At 37.9% G+C, this 23,367-nt stretch overlaps 1 protein-coding gene across 1 annotated transcript in view; it reads left to right on the forward strand.

Moving 5' to 3' along the window:
* LOC142337220 (adenosine deaminase domain-containing protein 1-like) overlaps positions 1-22,884 on the forward strand; it is an 87,613-nt gene extending 64,729 nt beyond the window's left edge. Inside the window, exons 8-11 of the mRNA XM_075386357.1 lie at positions 15,282-15,391; positions 15,844-15,949; positions 21,326-21,486; positions 22,061-22,884. Coding sequence (XP_075242472.1) covers positions 15,282-15,391; positions 15,844-15,949; positions 21,326-21,486; positions 22,061-22,402 — 719 coding nt within the window. The 3' untranslated portion in view covers positions 22,403-22,884. The remainder of the gene's footprint in view (positions 1-15,281; positions 15,392-15,843; positions 15,950-21,325; positions 21,487-22,060) is intronic.
* Positions 22,885-23,367: the final 483 nt, after the last annotated feature.

The following is a 23,367-nucleotide window of genomic DNA, read 5'->3' on the forward strand; positions in this document are numbered from 1 at the left end:
TTTTGCAAACTAGACTGTAGCCAGGCATACTTTGCTCTTCAAATGGCAGACCAGCGCTCAATTGAGCTCCTCGCATTCAACTTTGCTTCACGCACATACGCATTTCTCCGACTAGCGCAAGGTTTGAGTCGAGCAGTGAGCACATTTAGTTCCTTTATGTGACAAAAACTAGACCCATGCATCATAACTGATAAATGTTTTCAGTATTTGGATGATGTTGGAACTGCATCGAATAGTGTCCCAGAAATGATTGTTAACCTGGAATGTATATTCGAATGCATAGAAAAAGCTGGCCTTAAACTGTCGCCAAGCAAATGTGAGTTTGGAACAGGTTCAATTGAGTTTTTGGGACAGACTATTACTTCAGAAGGAGTTCAACCTACGGAAGAGAAAATAACGAAATTCTTGGAAAACTTACAAATTCCAAAAACAGAGAAACAGATTCGACGCTTCATTGGATTCCTTCAGTTCTATAAAGCGTTTATACCAAAGCTTTCCGAAAAACTTTTACCCTTTTACAAATTACTACACAAAGACCAAGATCTTATTTTTGAGTCAATTCACCGTGAAATTTTTGACGAACTGAAGAACGAGCTGAAAAGAATATGCCAAATGACACTGAGACTACCGAAAACCGGATGCCAGTACGTAATATTAGCAGATTCTTCTTACTATGCGGCTGGATTTGTGCTGATGATAGAGGACTACGTGAAAAATAAAGCCGGCAAAGATGTTAAAATCTACAGTCCAGTTACATTTGGATCAAAAATTTTCCAACCAGCCCAACTTAAGCTTTCAATTTTTGCAAAAGAGTTCCTAGCTGTCCATTTTGCATTTGATGTCTTTGCGCATATCATCTGGGGAGCCAGAAGCCAAACCGCTCAAAAGCGTAGAACTTGGCATGGATCCGCAGCTTCCTGATAATTCTGCTTGTTCTGTAGACATAGAGCAAGCTGAATTACCAAGCATTACATCGCTCTATCCTTCAGACAATTCACCGCTGATACAAATAGAAACTGAAAATGAAGTAACTCCAATAGCAATTTCAAGAGAACAAATACGTCCACAAATTGGAGCCCTCAACGAGAGCAACCCATTAGACAATTTTGACCTCACAACGAACCTAGAACACATCAACCAAATCGAAGAACAGCTAAAGGACAATGATATTTAGCTTGCCATTAAATGGATAAAAGGTGAACAAAGAATCGACAGAGAAAGACTCACTTCGTGCCAAAGAAAATACGCTAAACAGCTTCCACGGCTAGTGATTGAAAAGCGCGTTTTATTCAGAAAATTTTTCAATGATATAGGTAAAGTCATTACATTACAGTTCTGCGTACCAGCTCACCTTAAAGACGAACTGTTGTTTTGGCCTCCATAACGATAAACAGAAAAGTCATCCAGCTATCGGAAAGATGCTAAATGATGTCCGACTCAAATTTTACTTCCCTAGCAACAATTGGCCTCTTAGAAAAGAGCCACGCCTCGTTCAAAAGAGCATTGAAAGTCAATCAAAACCAACTCTCTTCTCATTGGTACAATTACGTTGATGTTGCCATCTTTGCTCATAACACCACATATCATAAAGCAATCGGTTGCCCACCATCTTTTCTCTTTCATGGCAGAGATCCTCACACATCTGTGGACCTCCGTTTCAATACTTCTTGTAAAACGCATCCAAACAACCATTATGACTACATTTCAAAACTGCATAATTGAATGTCCGAGTTATGTGGCAGCACGTCAAAATATGGTCAATTCATATCATCAAAACAGAAAATACTACGACCGCAAATGCGCAGCCACACCATTAGAGCTGCACTCGTATTGTCTTATACTAGATACAAAGGTGACAAACCCAAACACATCTTTCGAAAAGCAGAGAAGCAAATGGTTGCCACTTTACAGAGTTGAAAAGGTCTTAACACACAGTAATTACATTGTTAGGAAAGTTGCTACGAATCATACCAGTCTAGTACATGGGAGATTGCGACCCATCAAACGTCAATATGGTGTAAATGATTTAGAGGAGATTGATGAATCAAAATTCGAAGCCGATCCAAACACTGAAGAGTACGAAAAGGAACCACAATTGCTTGACAGTTACAGTGAAACTTCTCTGGAGCTCAATACAGAAAGCGAGCACCGACAAGTACAATTCGAGGACAGCGTGAAAAAAAATCAAACCGAAGGAGAAATTGGTGATACTTGGTTGTCAAAATTGAATGAGAACTCGAGTTCGAGCGGAGAATTTACTGTAGGACAAAATTCAACAAATGATCAAATGTTAACATCCGAAAGCATTGACACCGAAAACTATAATTTCAGACAAAAATCAGCCGAGCCTGAAACGACACAGCCAAAATACATCCTGCGAACAGGAGACCGGATGATAGCAGTTCGTGAGCAATGTGCAGCACATCTCAGGTCCCTTAGAAAATCGGCGTTCGACAGGCACACTGGATGCATCAAAGATTCAGGAACACACATTGCTTATTGGATTTCTTTGGATATGGAACCCAATAGTAAAACTGCAAAATACGTTTTCCAAAAACATCCAATACTAAAATGGCAATCTAGTCGACAAAATTCTTGTGTCGGACAAACGTCTCTGTACTTCGATGAATCTGAAAACCGGTGGATTATCAGTTTGATTTGCTCAAAAAATCAACTGAACCATACCTCCCACAAAATATCAGGTCATGCTTGGAACATCTCCAGTTTCAAGTGCAGCAACTTGGACTACATGAAAGAGCAATAGAAAGATTGCAGACGAAACGCGTAGCCTCATGTGGAAAGATGTGGAGACAATGATTGAAACAACCTTTTACCATACTGATCTTGCGATAATAATTTACGATGAAAAGACAATCAACTCAATACAACCAGAAAAAGAACCGATTGAGGATGTTGAATGCGGAGCGTTCTTTTGCCTCAAGGTGCCTGCATATGACACAGGAACCTCAGTAGCTCAATCATCTTCATTTGACAGTATGTCAGTACACGAATTTTTATCTGACACCAGCAGAAGCAATCCTCCAGAGGAGTGGCAAAATGAACTGAACGAGCAGCCGCAATGCAGTACACCGAGGCAGGCTGTCAAGAACACTGCAACATATGACGAATCTTGCTTGAACGACTTGATCGACTTTGATGATGTAACAATACCTCACGAAAATGATGATACAAATATGAAAGAAAACGAATTAAGTTGCTTAGAACTTTTTTTATCAATCACGCAGCATTAAAGTCCCAGTACCAGACTTGATGAATTCTTCATTTACTACTGACAGCAGTCATGCAGAGGGAAACTTAGGACTATGTCCAAACCCACTTTACGAATCTGACCACTCATCTATTGACAGCCCCCCACCCCTAACACATCATGACCATTTCCCACCATCAAGAGAGTTTCTTGACTCAAAAACATTACCTACACTCGATAAGGCACCCAGATGGGAATCACAAAACTCACAGGCTCAGGCACATTGTGGTGCATCAAAGAGTAATCAAAATCAAAAAGAAAAACAAATATCAGGCATTCAGACAACATTTGATTCCAAAGGCCGAAGAAAGGCGAAGTTTTTATTCACCGGAGATCAATAAACAAAAAAAAATAAAACGCATCCCAATTACCACTTAGTGTAGGGCCATATATTGGATGAAGATCGCACCAACACTTATTTTCAAAATGCTCTAAAAAGTAGGTTTTCAAATACCACTCAGTGTAGAAAAACCGAAAAGAACAAGAAACGACCGTGAAAATAAACGATTTAAAACATTAGTCCGTTAATGCAGGTACTGATCACCCCTGCAAAACAGACTCCACATTAATTTGCTCCGGTTACTCTTTCGATAAGAAGGAGCCTCTAATCTTAAAAAAACGCACAAAAACTAGCGTCATTTGACTAGCAAAAGCTAACTGAAAATTCTTAGAAAACAAAATCTAGGGCATGCCCAGACAGAGCCCCCCACAAAAAAAAACGCGCGCAAAAAAAAGCTGGTAGAAAGAACTACCCCATCCCCGCGCCCCGTTCCCCCCTCCACCCACACCCGAAGCCAAGAAAGGAAAACTCACCTTTTTGAAGGGACTTAATGACTTTTTTGTCGCCATCCGGAATGTGAAGACTTAGCTTCACTCTTGATTTGATTAATGTATTCGTCGCTGCTGATGTTGAGTTCATCTTTCGATTCGTTATCATTGATCATTGCTTTTTGTTCGTCGTCGTCGTCTAAATTACTTTAAGGAGAAAAGAGTTTCTAACTTTTTCGCAATCTTCAAAAACATCGGCTATAGAAATGACGTTTCGAAGAAATGAAACGTCATTTCTTCATCTTCAGTTAAACTTTGAAATTCGTTCAGGACATTTAATTGTTGCTTCATAACTTTGTCTTCTCTTCTGGAACTTTCTTTGAACTGCATTAAATTTTTGAACTTTTGAGCACTTTTCTTCCGGACTTCCTTCGCTTCGAAACTTACAAAAAGGTTATAGTCAGCAATAGAAAAAGCGCTCAGATGAGAGGAGTGTTAATCCAATAAGTATATTCAATAAGTGTATAAGTAAATCCAAGAAAAGAGCGCAAAGAGTAATTATAATCTTCTGTTTTTGACATCTTCATTACAGCCGTTCTCCAGTCTCGCGCTTTACTTAAACGACGAACAACATCTACAGATTTATGCTTTTTAAGTAAAGTTTTAATGACTGAAGAGGTAACACCGAAACAAAAATTGTTCTCCCCAATTTCATGTCATTTCTGTTGATTGCTTCCCAACCATGAACGAGCGCCCATATTCTGTCTTCTTTAGTTACCACGCAATGGGCAAAGAGGGAAGGCTGAATTATTAAATCTCCACGTTTTCCGACATGGTAAAAAGACCTCTGTACTTTGTTGGTACGTTTTCTCCAGGTTTGACTATGGGGAAATTTAACAATTGATTGAAAGTCATTTTCTTTAAAAGAAATCTGCTGGTATTGACAGATTGCGACATTATCCAAAGTTTACATCCACTAACTAATTTGGCTACAGAGTCGGCCCCGCCAAATTCAATATGGGCATTTGTAAACCATGAACTTTTAGCTACAAGCAAATCAGTTGCTATTAAAGTTTACTCTGGACTGAGCTCTAATTGTAAATTATTCCGTTCTATTTGAAAAGAAACGGTTTTTGTTGATTCAAAACCTTCTGATCCATTTCCCTCGTTTCTGGCATTCTCAGCTTTCGAGTATTTCTTCATAAAACTTTCGATATTGACATCTCCTCCATTCCACATTTTGCTGACGTCATCTTTTAATTTACAAATTCTGTTGGCAGCTTTACCACGCACAACAAACGCTTCTTTTGGAAAGGGTCTATTGCATAAAGAAAAGTTTGCGTCTTCTACTATCTTTAACGGTTTTATATTTAAATCTTGCATTAAATCTTCATTCTCTATCCGATGAAACAATTCTTGAATTTTTGAATTGAAACAGTTTGGTTTTGAATCTTTAATTCTTGAATAAAAGTCTTGATCGTTTTTTTCGTAGTTTGTTGTATTTGTCATTTCTATCTGAAAATAAACAAACATTTGACACCATATGGTACAGGGCACTGCAGGAGTAGAGGCACAAGCATAGACAAACGTAGGGGACAACGCAAGAGCCGGAAAACGCAAAAAGGAGCCCGACAAGAAAAAACCTAAGCAGAAAACCAAAAACTCAAAAACAAAAAAGAACAAAGTTAGTTTTTTGTACTGTACGTGAATTTTTGTTATTCGCTTTCTGGAAACAAAAAGGCTTTCATTGGATTGAGAAAAACTTCCTCTTGAATCTCTCGGGCCATTTTTTGCAATTTCTATCTCAAAGTGGAGAAATTACCAACAAGGTTGTGAAAAATTTGACAGCCTTGATAACGCAACTGTTGTGAGTCTGTTAACATTTTTCGAAGTTCTGATGATTCTCTTCAGCCACTTTGAACCTACAGGCGTCTTTGAAAGAAACATTAACGTTGTCGTTCAATTTTTTTTTTTAAAAAAAACCACAAAAATATGGAAAAAGTCGCGAAAAGAATAAAAAACTTCGGAAGAAATTTCGAAAAATTGCAAATATGCGCTTCAATTTTCATTTTTGCTACTGTACGTGAATTTTTGTTTTTCAACATTTAGGGACCAAACCAACATGATTCGATAGGTAAAAACCTCCTCTAAAATCCCTCGGGCCAAAATTTTGAATTTCGTTTTTGAAGTCGAGAAAACTCAATTTTTGTACCTAAATTTTCAAGGAAAACGGTAATCCTTCCTTTTTTTGGATCGTAATTCCCTATCTTAAGTGCCGCAAAAATAGTAAAAGCAGCGTGCACTTGAAGCCACAATAGATTTCCAGTATTCCATGCCACTAACAATCCCCACAACATAAAGATAGAGCTGCTTAAGAGATATAAACGGTCAAAATCAACAGAAAATTGAAAAAAATACCACTTTAGGCCAAAAAAACAACAAAGTTTTGCAATTTATTGTTCTTTTGAACCACCACCAATATCAGAAAAGACTTTTACTACTTTTGAATGCACTAGTTGACCCTTTAGAGCACTAGAAAGACAATCTAAGCAGTAAAAATAACCGAAATTTCAATCAGAACTATAAGACCCCAATGAAGAAAAATACCGTCATTTTCACAGACTTTGGTACCCCCGAAAAATCTAAAACTCCCAGCGACGTGAAATTTGCCGTAGAGCTGGTCATAACTATTATCTAAAGAACTGTAGATGGAATTTTGAAAAACTTTAGTATTCACAAAGATATAAGGCACTAAAATTACCACCCTCGATATAAATAAAGACAATTAGTCACATTCAAAATATTTAGAAACTTGCAAGTCATTTACAGCACATGAATCAAAGTAACAACTAAGCACTAGAGCACTAGCTCTAGCGAAAAGAACGGCTTACACATGCAACCGCTTAAATGAGAACAACATCCAAGCACTATTTCTTTGATAATTTCCTACTTCCTCCACTCTTTGATCTCTTCATAGCCTCAATTTTTTGGTTTTTAACCTCCTGCTTGGCTCTCTTTGTTGATTCGGACTTTCTCTTTGATATTGAGCCAGAATTTGGCAATATTACGCCAGTACCACTATCTTTAAGTTCTTTAACCAAAATCTTTATGTCATTGCATACTTTATATCTATTCGAATCTCCATGACGACAACAGTTTTTTCTGTTCTGCAAACTAAGCTTAAGGGACTTCGAACCCACTTGCTGGTTTCCCAGGAATTTCAGTTCTAAATAGAGAACAGATTAAGCACACCTTTAAAACAGCCTCATGACAAAAGACACAATAACCCAAGACAAGTGAAGAAAGATTTTTTTTTGGAACAAAAAAAAGTGTACAAATGGTTAAAACTGCTCATTCCAAGAGAAAGAGTCACACTTCCAGCTGCTTCCTCTGCCAGTACAGTAAAATGGCAGAACGCACGATCACTCGGGACAGATACCGCTTGTCCGGACCTCTGAACATGGAACAATAAATTTCCGTGAATTGTACCACGATCGATCGCCCTTTTGAAGTCTTTCAAACTTCTCACTGTTCTGGTGGATTGCAGTCCACTTTGCTCGGTCCTCCAGAAGAACCAACAACGGAAGCCATCCATGGCAGGCAATACAGAAATGGTAAACTGGCCATTCTTTTTGAAATTGCGGCAACAAAAACCAGTTCCCAATTGTCGCCGTCAATGCATCATCCATGGAGTATGCTCCTATCATCATAAAGCAGTACCCTCTTCCCTCACGAACCTCTACTCGTTCAAAAAATTCGCTCCCTGGCAACTCTGTATCATTCTCGATATCGCCCACAACTTTGAACCGCAAATACATCTCCGAGATGCCACTAGAGAGGCAGATATCGCTATAAAATCCGGGCTCCAGATAGACCAAAGTTCCATCACTCGATGGGGTGAAAGCTGGCAGTCCAGGGTCTTGTCTGCTGATTTCAGCAATCGGTTCAGCAAATTGACATAGGCTTTCTTCTTCAAAGAACCCAGCCACAACCATATCACTTAGCAGAGACATTTCGAACTGAAAATATCATGTTCAGTTAAATCAATGGAAAAATGATCAAACGTTACATGTTTTAAAACCACCACGCACAAAAACATGCATTGAACACTGCAGTTAACGCACACTAAAAAGCCATTATAATTAAGCTAACTACAACCGCCTTAGCCAGAGATTACATGACAAGACTCATGAAAACACATTTTAAAATAAGCAAAAAGGTGTTAGGCTTTCGTACCCCCCTCAAAACCAACCAACCCAACTAAACCCAAACTTTACAGATTGCACACCTATAACCTTAAGAACAATTTTGTAGATCACTTGCTCACAAAACCAACTATATCTAGACATTTTCATCTTTAAATACACAGCGGGTAACTTGAATTCAATCAGGTTAAAGTCAAAACATCTAACGATTTCGATTAAATTTAAACAAGTCTCAACAAAAATAAGAAAAATGAAGTCAATAACACTTCTCAAATCGGTGAATTAAACATTTAGCAACCGTTAATCAACTAGTCCTTAAACAGGTACAATTAGATCGTAATGCCGATTTATAATCAATCTACTTTCCAATTATGCTCTGTCACGTCGACATAGAGCCCACTTCCTATTGTAGCACCAGATTCCGAAAAATACGCCAATGGCTAGGCAGCAGCCTCCTGGAATCAGGGTGCTCAACAAAATTGTAGATGAGCTTGAACCTGTGTCAAGCTCTCCACAAGCAGCCTCCCAAAACGGAGAAAACGACAGTGGCTCCCCTTGCTGATAAAATGTTGTCCCCACGAGCAACATTTGGCCACAACATTTGCCATATCCTTCACAGACACGTTTTTGCACATTGTTTTCTGAAAAAAGTACCCAATTTTAAATTTTCAAAACTTTGATTCTCGAATCTAGAATATCAACTTATCAGGTCATTTTGCCAAGACACTTTGACGACAGTATAAGCGCACTCCGTCAAATATAGTCGACCTCTTGGCGCCCGTATTACCCATAGAACCTCCCTCTATTGGGTTGTTTTGTTTAACTTGACGCCACCTTAAATAGTTAAGCAAGCAGCTACAGAGGAACAGTCTGGTCCCTCCTTCGATTGAAAATTTTCGATTCTAAGTACTCTTTATTCTTCCCAACCGGAGCCACTAGAAGCCCTGAACGCCTGACTAAAAACAAAGGAAGCAATTTCAACAATATCATAAGACCTACCAATCCGACGCTGATCACCTACCAATCCGACCAATCCGACGCGACATCAGAATGAAGTCTACAAAACTCAAATCTTATTGAAACCAAAAACCGGAACTACTTGCTTTTAAAGAATATCGATGTTTGTTTTGACGCCATGCCAATTTTATTGCTTTGTGGAAACCCCCAATAGAGTCAACACCTGGTACGAATTATTACTTGAACAATAGCTTGAACTCCAAGTACCGACCATAAAATTGAATTTTACCAATGTTTTGGCTCCACACATTTTTTTAATCGCCAAAATAAAGACAACCGTTTGATTACAAGACCCCATAAGCCAAGTAATTGAACATCTGCGTCCCAATACAATCCCCTCATAATGATCACCAAAACCAAACCAAACAAGGTTGCTAACCACTAATGTTGTCAAGACAAAAGCAGCTACATTCTAGCACAAGCGCTTTAATCAGTCACTTGTCGCTAATTCTTCTCCGATATTCAACCGCGCGCAAAAGTAACTAGACAATTCAATCCCAGCAAAAAAATTAGCAAAACAAATCACACTAAAGAAAATGCTCATTCGAATAAACCTTAAACTGACAAAACTCAAATCTCATCATTATCCCGCGAATGATAAAACCTCAATCCATCATGCAACTTTTCAGCTTGCCGACTCAACTCCAGTTACCTTATCGTCAAAACCACATCAAAGATTTTCCTAGCACTTAAATTTCATTTTGAGCATCCTATACCATCCAGCACTCACATGTTCCACAACGTCAATCAATTTTAATACTGTCCTAATGAATTCCTTCAATTGCAGTTTGTTTAAAGAGAACGTCGCAGTGAAACAATTCATAACCACAAACTTCAAATCGCACGAAGAAAAAGTTCATATACTTATCCAAGTCCTTCCCTCGAGATTACAATTAGTGGAATGTAACTGGGATAACCCAATCTTGAAAAATGTTAGACCTTTGGCTTCAGCTATACACTCCAGACAAAATTTCCGACCTTCCTAACTTCAACGAGCTAAACGAAATTCGTCAACTCACAGCGCCATTATTTCTTGCAACCAATAAACATTCCTGAACACATTTGATTCGCCCTCTAATTCCACCACACTTGCACAACTCTATTGGCAATGTTTAATCGCAAATTTACACTTATCCCTCTCTTAATTGTTTTGAACCCATATATTTTTCCTAGCAAAGCCGATAACCAGATATTGCAGTCCGGCATCTTATTTAATTTTCAGCAGAGTGTTGGTAGCAGAGAAATTTACAAATGTTAAATTTGTTCTTCCTTTTCCACCCTATAACGCAACGCTTTCCAAGTACCTCAATGTATTAGCCCAATCCCTATCAAAAAATTGATACGCTCCTACCGAACTTTGTCAACTGAAGTACACTGAAATAAATATCACAACAACATCAGCCGAATGGAATTACAATATCACGCAGACTGAACATAATAGAGCCAGAAGCGACCTCAGAAACTTGATCAGCGAAATCAGAATTCTTCTGTCACCCAAGCAGAGCTCAAAAAGAGAAAAACGAAAAATGGGAATGGCTTTAGGTGTTGGTGCGGGTATAATGGGCCTTCGTCTAGGACTCGCATCGGGTGATTCTTGTTTCCTTGGAATCCTTGGTGGTTGCAATGAGCTCGGGAGTCAAAACAGAAATGCAATCCCCTCAACAGTCCACTACGTCAACGAAATGAATGTGAGATGGAAAGAAGCAGCTGGAACAATAGATAACAAATTCTTTGTACTCTGAGAAGAAATCAACGATATGAAAAAACAACAACAAGATATTACAACTGCTCAAAACGCAAAGTTTGAAACTATCCATGGGCAGATGTTGGCAATTGAGAAAATGTGCACGCATTAAGAAACTGCGATCAATTTTTCTTGGTCAAAGGTTTCCTGCCGCTGTCCATTATTTCAAAGGGAATATTGCACGAAATTCTTATTGCAGTCATGACAAATGAAATTGAAAATTGAAGCAGACTAACCTTGGCTATAACTCTGAATGAGATACTCAAGTACTATGAGAGCAAACTGCTGCTGAAGGTAGAATCAGATGAAGCCGGTGTTATTTTTACGTTCTCTGTACCGTTTGCATCTAAGTCAACCATACTCAAAGTTTACGAAGCGATACCAATCTCAATGCCATTGCAAGATGGTACAGCAAATCTATGGGATCTCGAGGAGCAATACATTGCGACAACAGACGATCAAAGTGCGAACGCGGCGGTATCAAAGAACGACGTAGAAAAATGTGTGGACTCAAAAGTTCACACTATTTGTGAACAGACTTTCGCAATGGAAAAGACTAGCTCAACATGTCTGGCGGCACTCTTACTTCAAGACCAGTACCGTTCAATGGAAAACTGCAATCTCAAACCAGTTAAACTGCCACTTAAAGAGAAAGCCAGGAATCTAGGTTTTGGTCGGTGGCTGGTAACGTGTGCACACTCCAAATACAAGCTACAGGAAAGAAGTATGAATTCAAGCCTACCTATGCCTGGAGCTTCCAAGCCCCTTACACGACTTGTTTAAAGACTTCCCAGAACTCGATGAGTTTCCTCACTTACCCGATATAGCAACAGCCCGCATAACCTTATTTCAGGAGGTACAAAAACAGCTAATTCGACTTCCCGAAGAACAGAAAAGCAACCCAGTGAGGATCAGAGCGTTGAAGAAACCGATTACGTTTGAGATGAAACAATTGAGAGCAAAGCTGACGGAACATATGTCAGGCTTAACCACGATCAGGCTTTCACTCACAGATGGACTACTTTCTTTTTTAATATCACAAGCCCTCCATATCCTTTGCGCATACCTGGTCCACAAGAAGCTCTCCATCCATAACAAATTTCTGTTCCGCATAATGCTGGAAGGACAAGTAATCAAGACCAGACCAGTTGCTGCAGTCTCTGAAGAAGATTACGACTATTTAATGTCACATCCAGATCACCGCATTCACAAAAAAAGTGTCGTTATACCCGAGCGACAATTTCAGCTACCAGCTCCAGAAGCAGAGTCAAGAATTCTACAAACTCGTCATAACGAACTCTATCCAGAGGTTCCAAACGTATACTCACGTATTGGAATGGCTTAAATTTCTGATTCAGTTTTATATAATATATATATATATATATATATATATATATATATATATATATAAATTTCATAGATAATCTCATTTATCTTTTGCATGTTCTTCAAATATTGTTTTAATAAAAAAGTCAAGCTGTAAAGTTGTGGTTGGCATTGCAGCAAGACAAGAAAAAGTTCCGTGGTTTTTAAAAGAGAAAAACGTTCATCATAGAACGGTTCATATTATTCTTTCTCTCTCTTTCATTGCATGATTCTCTTCAAGGCATGATTATTGCAGTAATTTGATATGAAGCAGCAATATTGTAAATTTTATAATAAAAGAAACTGCACTTGCTTACAAGAAGGACGTGGCAGTTTCAACCAGTTGGCCAGTGTAATGGATTTCCACTGAGCAAAACGATTGGACTAAAAAGGAAAGGAAAGCAGTGCAGATAAAAACGGAGAAGAGAGAACAGCACGGAAAGAAAGGGGATAAAAAAGGAACAACAAGAAAATAAAGGTGAATTGAAAGAGGAAAAGGGACACAAAAATCGAATCCATTGGAAAACAGTTGGTTTAATATTGTTAATTCAAATTCACACTATCTCCAAAAAACCAGTTTTGAAACCTTGCTTAAATATCTGACAAGTTAGGCAGCGAACCCCCGTTGATTGCTAAGGTTAGAATTTTAGTAGCCAGACCACTCCGCATTCTATGACTATGATAATATAGAAAAACAGGAAAACAGTTTGGCTGGAGATTTATTTCACTCATTTAAAGCATTATTACTACAGTCAAAAACAGCACAAGTAAAACATTCTGACAAGAAGAATTAACCTTGGTTATTTAAAGCCACACAAAGCAAATATATAACACTATTCTTCATTTCGGCAGAAAGCATTTTTCAGTTTGTGCTGTTTTGAGGCCATTTTTTGTTGGAATGACTGGTATTGATTTCATGGCTATTTGAATCATTTACATTGATAAGTGCGTCCGCAATTCGCTCTGTGATAGGCAAATTTAAATCGGAACTATTTCTAATTTGAGTTTCTGGATATTTAAAGAGTTATTTCGCAGCACAAATTCACGTCAATTATTTGCCTATAACAAAAAGCGTGTCGCGCACTGTTCAGTAGAGTCTATTAGTTTAAAAAGTCAGTTTCCGTTGTACGTAGAAATGTTCGCTGCATTCTTTTGCAGTTAGCTGGCTCAACTTTTTCAAACAATTATTCGTAAATGTGCCTGTAATATCGCCGCTTACAATATTGACAGGACTATGGCGAATTATCAGGTTGCATTTATGTTGGCTGTAGGCGCATTCCAAATTGAATGACGCAAATTGTTCGGTCTCTGGCGGTGCGTTTGCTTAGATTTTGTGCTATTGTTTAGATAAGAGAATCGATAGTTCACATTTGATAATAATTTTTTGGAAAGATGTTTTGAGAATCTTTGACTTTTGCTAAATTGACTGACTCATCTTCTTGGACTGTGATTACGATTCGATTGGCTAGACGAAATTTGGATCAGAGCACGTTGAGAGTCTGGCCCCTTCTTTATGGCACTTGTTCAGTAATTTTTTTCCAGTTTGAATTTGACTTCTGGTTGAAGGTGAATGGGAACTTTTTGGGTAATATGCTCTGTCGATTTTGTAAAACTTTGAATTCAGAGTCTCATTTATGGATTTTCCAATGCTAATAAGTGATTGTCAATTTAATTTGCTATTTCGACTTTGACTGGGCTTTGGCTTGCAACGCAGTTGGTTTTAGTCGTCGGAAGTGGTTGTTGGGTAATGCGAATGCCGACGTTATCGAATAAATTTCTGACCACAATTCTGACCGTAGTAGTTCATCGGCTACTACTACGGATTTTGTACGTTTTGCCAACATTGTTTTTAAAGGTGTTTTGAGAGTTCCAAGTGTTTATCTTTTTGGTTGGAAATTTTTCTTTCAGAATATTTCGCTTCGGATTGTTTTTATCTAGGGACTTTTTTACGATAGAGCAAGCGTTTCCAAAATCCTACAGCAATTATCAATTGGTTTGTCTAACTATTGACTTATTTTGCCGTGAAATTTCTGTATCTGCCTGATTCGAAATCTGTGCAATATAATTTTCTTCCTATGAACTATAGTTCAAATCGTACTGTTGGACGCAATTATTTGTTTTTCTCGTTAGAGTCTTCTAGTGTCGGCCTCTAATTGATGTTATTTTCACGCCTTGTTTGTGTACTTGTAATGAGTTGAAATAACGTTTTTCGAGATATCTTCGCGAAGTGGTTTAGACTGCTGTGGCTGCATTTTTACCGGTTACTGCATAACTTTGTTTGAGTTTGGCTGACCAATTGTGTCCATAATTTCTACATTGTTTATCTACTCCACGATTGTCAGCTCGTCTAAATGGTTTTCTATGCAATGTGCTTGCTCCGCGAAAAGGAGTTTTAAAATGCACTAGAAATTACTTATAACCTAAAGTTTATAATTTCGCGGAGCGATTTATGTTCACTCGTTTAGACTGTTTGCTACTTTATTTCGCGGAGCGAAATTGAGTTTTATTTACCAGAATAGCCCAGTCACCGACCCAAAAAGACGCTAAGCCTTGGGATTTTGTTCAAGATTTTAAGACCCTTAGTTCTTTGTTTAAGTCACTCAGTTTTTTTTTAATTCGCCAGGAGTTAACTGACTATTAGGCAGCTTAGTGATTCTATCAGCTACAATTAACCATCTTTGATTCCGGTTAGTCGATTTAGTCTCTACCGAAATTTGATGGAATTAAAGTAAATCGTCTATATGATTCAGTTTTTATTAGTTAATTTGGAGGCCTGGGTCTTGGTTTAGTGAATGTTTTGATTTTTTGAGGAGTGTTTTAGATACAAATTATCCAAAAATTGTTTGACAGGCTTGGCAAAATAGTTCACTGTTAGATGTGTGGCGCCCGGAGTTTGAGGTTCTGTCTGTTTTAGGAGAGCACTACCCTGGAACTATGCAGAAGAGTGGTCGAGTGTTTGTGAAGGACAAAGGACTCAGGTCTAAAGTATCTGGGGATGTCTACAAAGCCGGATGCGGGTTTCAGGTCAGTCCAGCCACTTCAGATCCGAAGTGACCAAATTACATTATTTTCCACTCCGAATTTGACTAGAATTCTAGAAACTATGGTTCACTATTTCGCTGTCAGCCAAAGTCGAATCTTTTTATTCTTTTGCCCGGAATTTTTCACGAACATGAATTGTGCTCGTACATGCAGCGAGTTCTTGCCTCACCCATCGATATCCTACGATTAGGAGAAATCGGAAAACGTGGAAAGAACTCTCCAAAGTTGCAATCAATATCTATAACAGACAAGATACTTGATGAAGAAGAAGTCAAAGTTTTTAATTGCATTTTAAGTCATTTTTGTGAGTAATTGTATTTGCAACATATATCCATTGCTAAATAATTTTTTACCATCTGATTTGGCCAATCGTGATACACCGCATTAAAAGTCTCAACGCAAACGTTCTATTGTTATGTCTCGGTTGTCTCTAGGTGGCCTCATCGAGTGACAAGTTGTTCAAGTGGAATGTGTTGGGTCTGCAGGGCACCCTCCTCTCTTCTTTCATGGACCCAGTGTACCTCACATCTGTTAATATTGGTTAGATAGAACTTACTAACATGCCCACTCTCCGTAGAATATGCTGCTATATAGCTGGTATTTGTTCTCCGCTTTCATAACGATATGTAAATTTTAATAGGGAGTTCCACCTCTTATTTTGTTCTCATATATTTGATTTAAAAAGTGGGAAAACATTATGCTACCCCCTTTTTTGTTCAGAGAGTTTTTGAGGACATCCCATACTAGCGTGTGTGGTATCAACATTAAACTTTGTGTCTACGGTTTCACTTCAAAATTAGATTTCAAGAATATTGTTTTCCTAGAAAAGTTTTGCCACCATTTTTGGCCACAATTTAGCCTAAACTTGGATCAAAATTTTCTAAAATTAGTTTTTTTTCAGTTATTTCATGCTTGCATTTTTTAGAGGGCAACTCGGACCAATAATTATTGTTTTTTGTTAACACTATCTCAGTCTAGAATTGAATTCATTAAAAGTTGCGTTTTGATGAAAAAAATTTTGAGACAAGTTTTTGGTAAATTTTCAGTCATTTGTATCAATGCAAGAGTTTCAATCCTGTTTTCAGACGTTTTCACTCGTTTTTCTTACCCTTGTTCGGTTCGTTTTACTAATTGTTGAATGTATATAGGAGAAAATATGTCTATAATGTTTAATTGCTCATGAAATTTAGAAGATTCCGAAAGTTATGAAGATAAAATTGAGAGAAGTTCTGTGTTCTAGAGATAGCTTGTCTGCATGCGAAATTAACTCAGCAACAGTCAAGAAGTGCTGACTGTGCATAGCATACTTCTTTTTGCAACCCTAAGTTTTGAAACATTGATCACATTTTGTGCAATTGTTAAATTTGTTTTTGTAGAAATTTATTCAAAATGCGAATGAAACAAATAATATAAATGGCTGACAAGGACAGATTCAAATCCTCAGCTGTCATTTTTGTTGGTCCTACTTTTTGTAATCCATATAATTTGGTTTTATTTGGGCGCATTCTTTTTTAATAGATCTTTCAATAAATTGCGATTATGTCAATTGAAAGGCGTCTAGCCAAAAAGGATTTGTAGTCTAATTTGGGGCTTACATTAAGTCTTACCGAAGCTGAAGAGGTAATGGACAACGAGTTGCGTAAGTGCTCGACCAGCTAATCTGAACGTTGGAAAGGTAACTGAGTTTTCAGTCATGTGGGCTGTGTTGTCTGCTGCTTTTTAATAGCTCTCAAATGAATTTTCAAGCAATTATATATTGTCCTGTAGTCTTTTTGAATGCGATTTTTTGCTTGGCCATATTTTCTTCTGATCCATTTAACTTCTCGTCCTCAAAAACAAACGGGATAGACAGGTTGCGCCCAGAGAGCTTTTCAGCTCACTGGTCTCCAAGTATGCGACTCACAGAAACTGTTTTGGAGACCTATACTAATGGTATGAAAGGAGGTACCGAGAGTTTGAGAGTTTGGCCCCTTACAACCCCCCCCATCTTCACCCCTCTCCCACGCCACTCAGCTCCGCCACCTCACTTCACCCCCCTCCCAATCACCACCCCCTGTTGTCCAGTTCATCACAAATCATGGCCCAGTTCAGCCAAACCCCCCCCCCCCCCACCGTTGCCCCCATCAACACCCAGTGCAACCCCCACCTCTGCGCTCACCTCACGTCCCATCAATTAAGTTAAAGCTAGCCTCCTTAATTTTTAGCTAGCTACTGACGAAGCCAACCGCTCGCAGGTTGTTTGCGAGCAATTCATCCGATGTTAGTCGGTTATGTTAATGTTTTGTCTCTCCGCTATATGATTTTTACAACTGCTATTAAAAACTTGTTTGTTGCAATTGCGTGAATCGTTTCGTGAGATACACTATTTTTGTCTTCAAAAACATTTGCACTGAAGAAATATTTGACAATTTTTAGTTATCATTGATAGCTATCCTCATTTTCATTGTAAGGCAGACTTGTATGTCATTGTAAGGCAGTCTTTGGTGTTTTCATTTGTAGTCAAAGCATTGATCCACAGTCAAAGCATTGATCCAGGTAATTTGTTTTTCAAATCAGACTATTTGCTTTTTGTCCTGACCTGTTGTTCTCTCTTTTGTCTGTCCGGAGCTGCTGATCTTCGTCGCATTGTTGGTAACTCCTCTGAAGTCCGGACCTGTTCTTCTCCATTTCACCGTTCTTCGTCGCATTGTTGGTAACTCCTCTAAAGTTTTAACGAAAACAGTTTGATATAAACAATAGGTCTTGTGCTCCAGTTCTTTGCAGTTCTTTTTAATTTTTTAGCCTATTCAGAAAGAATTTATTAAATTTAATTAAAAAGAACGGCAATCTTTTGGTTTTCCGGCTGATGGAATTTTTGTCAGTCTGTCCAAAACACAATTAATTGGCAGGTCTCAGTTTGGTTTGTTAATCTTCTTTGTTTGAATTTTCATCTTGTAGTTAACTGTTCTAACAATTTATATAATTTTTTATCTGCATTTCTTTAATTTTTCTAATATTTTTTGTTTGTTTTTATCTTCATCTACTAACTGCTTTGATACCACAAGAGCTCAAACATAGGATTGTTTTGTTCGACTTTTTAATAGCCGGCGTCAGCCTCTCAAGGGCTAGTATTTAGGCGGTCTCCTTATTTTTACAATTCAATTCAATTGAATGGTATTGGGGCGCTATCTTTTTTTGAAGATCTGTTCACACATTTTCATGATTTTTGAAGTCAATTATTTGATGATGTCCTTACTTGTAATTTATTTCACCTCTGCTACTGTTTTTAATCTCTAGCTCGATAGTTAAAAATGATTGTTACAAAATGATGTTTGGAAATACTCTGATTGCACAAAATATAACTAATAGCTGCCGCCAGCTACCCAAACGGAAATTATTTAGGTGCCCTCCTTTTTTCAGAACTAAGGTGAGGTTGCAAACTGAAGTCTAGTGATAGCTATCTGTTTTTAGGACTGAAGAGTCTCTCTGCTTATTTGCTATTGTTTGTAGCAATTATATTAGTCCTGTGGTCTTTCTATTTCATGTGATTTTTTGCTTGACCAATTTTTGTCTGGCCCTTTTAACTTTTCGTCCTCACAAACGGGATACACAGATAAAGCCCGGAGGGCAATAAGTGGCTTCGCAGCTCTCTTGAGGCCTTAAGCCTTGCTAGTCTAAGTTTGTGATTCATCGGAGGAGACAATTTCAATTGAAAAATATTTTTTCGAAGTTATAAATTTTTGTTTCTAATAGCCGCCGTCAGCCTCTCAGTGGCTATTATTTAAGCGCTCTCGTTTTTTAATTCGCTGAACCTTTTGATCACGTTTTTTGTTTTACATAAGTCACGATTTTCACGCTTGACTTCTGTCTTACTTCACTTACTGTTTATGCTGAATGTATCTTAAATTCTTCCTAATATTGAATTACGCAATGTAGTGAATAAAGTCAAAGTCAAAAGAGTCAAAGAGTAAAATCAAAAGATCAAAAGAAATAGGATAGGCATATTGAGCCCCGTCATTAAGTTATAGTGCATTAGGTTATCGAGGTTCATTAAAGCGATTGCTAGCTGACATTAGTGTTAAGCTTAATTAAGTGAAATTTTAAAATCTAACCAATTATGCAGAATTTGCACACCAAATAAAATGACACTTAGAAAAGTTCTGTGAATTTCTATCTCTTATTTTTTTGCTTTTCTGTTTCAATCCCAATGTGCGTCAAGCGGGTCAACGGTGGCTATTTGCCGGCAATTTACCGGCTATGTTTACATTTAGTTTTCTACATTGTACAGGCTCCTTTGCTTTATTGATAGCAAAAAAGATTAGTTGTAATCAAGTTTCCCTGGTAGTTTGCGATATAATTTTTTCTTGCTTTCTTTTTCTTATTTGTGATTCAGGTTTGTTCTGCTATGTTTTTTGATTCGTCAAGCAGATCATTGCTTCGTGTGATCTTCTTTTGCTGCTTTTACAATTTTGCGTGAAATAATTTTGACTTCGATAGGGCAATATTGGTCATCGTTTTAGCTAACACGTATATAAAGAGATGCTGTTCTGAAAAAAGTGAGACAAGTTTTTCTGGCTGGTGTTTCTAGCCAAGTAAAATAAATGGTTGAGACAATTAGTACGAAAGCAATTTCTTCAGTGTACAGTAATGTTTTTTTTGTAAATCCAGTTCACATGGCTATGATTTGTCTGTTCTGGGAGTTTCACTGAATAGTGCCAGGTGATAAATTTGTATTCAATGTTTCTTTTTCATGATTCTTGGGTTTATTTGCGATTATCAAGATAGAACATTAACATTATAATTTATATTTGAATTCTTGATTTTTCAACCCGGATATTTGTTGTTTTTTTACTTTAATGTACTTCCATTGAACAACAATCAGTATCAAAAACAGTTCAATTTGAATTGAAAGCCATCAAATGGATCGTTGAATTATTAAAAATTATGAAATCCTAAAGAAGTTTAAGACAAAAACAGGAGGAACTGACGAAGCAAAATCAAAACATGCATTTACACGAGAAAATTGAAAAAGAAAGGCTTGATGTTGGTGTACTAATAACACACCCTTTTGATAATATTTATCAATAAGTTAAGGGTAACTGAAGGTAACTTAGGACAAACATTTCTGCAGTATGATTTCAGATATGGTGATATGATACAGCATATGCTTTCTAAGGAGAATATGGGAACATTCTGTGTCTTGCACAGCACAAGCAAGCCTTCGTTTTACGAGAAAAATCACGAGAAAAATTGTCACTTAAGATAAGAAATCAAGGGATTAATTAGGAATTACAAGCCGTGAATTGAGATTTTCTTGAGGAGGACGAGAAGAGCTTTAAAAGCTGTCAGTATGATCATTATCATGATGATAATGATGATGATGATGAATAGATTGTATTAGTTGCTCTCGAACAAAGTTTGAAGCAATTATATTGGACCCTTTTGAGTTTTCGTCATAAACTGGATAAACAGTTAGCGCCCAGAGGGCATTAAGTTCTCTTAAAGCTTATTGGATACTAGACTCAAAGTATGCGATTCAAAGAAACTCTTTGGAGACATAAATTTATTGTGTGAAGGGCGGTTCTAGAGATGAGTTTGACCTCCCTCCTCCCACTTAATCTCCCCCCCCCCCCCCCACATCAACCCCAACGCCCCCTCCACTTCAACCCTCCAATCCCCCTCCCTGCTCATCGTTGGACCGGTAACCCAGCGTGCTCGCCAGTCCTTTGAGAGCAATTCGCCCGACGTTTTTCGGTTATGTTTCATTTTTTTCCTCTCAGAAGCGGGCGTTGACTCAAAAAGATATGAAGAAAGTGAACTCTTTGAGTTGTCGCTTGAAAGTCTTGAAGGTTCACAGTCCCAAATGTATTGAGATCGGTTGTTTCGTCCATATTCACCCTGATAAGCAGTTTTAGCAAAGTATTGCGTGGTTTTTAGGTGCCAAGTACAACCACAGTGCACTGGTACGTGCCATCTGTTGTCGTGGGCAAGACTCAGTTGCCCTTAACAGTCAGCTGGCCCACCCTTATTTACTCGTCCACCCTCCAGTGGGAAGAACGACCCACAGTCAGATAAAGAGCATTGATTTGGCCAGAGAACAGGGTTGTCTTGATTTTTTGCAAAAGTTTCTTTGTTCAGTTAGTAGCGAGTACTTGCTGACGATGAAGCTTGCCAAACTAGTGACTTTCAGTGAACAATTTTCATGCAATGATAAAAATTGTCTTTTAAAAACTTTTCAATCTTTTTTGTCGCGATTTTTCGACTTTAGTTATTGCGGCAATACTCTAACAGCTTTGTGCAAATTTGTTAGGTTGTCAACGGCAAGGCTAGTGGCGGTGAGTTATTAAGATATTTGCTTAGGAGATGAGAAAATTAAAACTGCGGAATTTCAGAATTTCTAGTAGGGGAGACTATCATGTTGCAAAAATGCTGACATTTGAGAACCTCATAAGGTCTGAGGTTCTTTTCCTTATTACTGGTGTAAATTAGCATTAGACATTTAACGTTGTAGGTGGTAGCATGTTGGGCTAGTTAAAATTTTTTATAGAGCAAGAAACGTCAGAACACGTAGTTGCATTATGCTGCTATGAATGGCTTCTGAGAATTGAATTTTTTAAACAAAGATAACAAGAAGGCATCTAATTGTGAGACAACTGTGTGACGTCTGTTGTGCAGTCTCCATTGCTGGCGCTGAATTGGGCACATCAGGATAATGTGGTCGAGATAATCAACCCAGCAACCGGACAGGTATCACCCAATTCGCCCTCCAAAAACAAGGCCAAGCCGGAGGTGTCTAGAGTTTGTAAGAGTATGTTTTTCTTCCGATACCGCAAAATGGCGAAGGAACTCAACCGTCCTGAGAAGAAATTCGCAACCTACCAGGACGCGAAATTGGGCACTGAGGAGATGTTCCAAGCTAAAAAAGTCTTCAAAAAGGCAATCGAAACTGCTGACAAAGGTCGCTGGGTAGATTCGGACTTCAAACAAAGTCTGTATTTGTTCAAAAGTGTCTGACCAAAGTGTGGGTCACAAAGAGCAAGCGCGGAGAATGGACAACAATTTCAACAGTATCTTATTCCAAAAAGCAACTGTGATGGCAACCAAGCTACTTCAATATTTGAGATCTACTGCAATGAAACCGGCCTACATGATAGAGTGATACCGAAAGTAATGAAGACATAGAGTGATATCAAAAGTACTAAAGACTTGCCGATAACTGGAATAAAAATAGCATTTCAGTGTCGAATGAATTGTTTTTCTATCGGGGTAGAATAAACCATTTTTTGGGAAACAAACATAGTGGTGTATATGGGATTCTCTTCTGCTTCAAGATAGTTTTAAAATTCTCGTTGTTCGACTATCACATGAAAGTTAAAGCAATTTAATGATCATACTGAAAGACAATTTTGTGTTTTCTGTGCTTAATTTATTGTTATAGTTGACTTAGCTCAATTATTTGATGAAGCCATTGCTTGATAATTTATTTCACTTCTGCTGCTGTTGTTTAATTGCTCTCGTAGAGAAGCAATTATTGTATACGTGTGTGTCTTTTTTATGCAAAATTTTCGCTTGACGGTTTTGACTTTTCGAGTGACTTTTACGCCCTTGACTTTTTGCGTTTGGCATGATCTAAACTTCTCTCTCAATCACAATTTCAAGCAGCTTAACTCAATTGGCGGCAATTTAATACTCAAAGTTAAATGAAAAATGCGTCAGAGTGATACCGAAAGTAATGAAGACATAGAGTGATATCAAAAGTACTAAAGACTTGCCGATAACTGGAATAAAAATAGCATTTCAGTGTCGAATGAATTGTTTTTCTATCGGGGTAGAATAAACCATTTTTTGGGAAACAAACATAGTGGTGTATATGGGATTCTCTTCTGCTTCAAGATAGTTTTAAAATTCTCGTTGTTCGACTATCACATGAAAGTTAAAGCAATTTAATGATCATACTGAAAGACAATTTTGTGTTTTCT

The sequence above is a fragment of the Convolutriloba macropyga genome, chromosome 3 (genome assembly GCF_964194025.1).
Source record: "Convolutriloba macropyga chromosome 3, txConMacr16.3, whole genome shotgun sequence".
Lineage (NCBI taxonomy): Eukaryota > Metazoa > Xenacoelomorpha > Acoela > Convolutidae > Convolutriloba > Convolutriloba macropyga.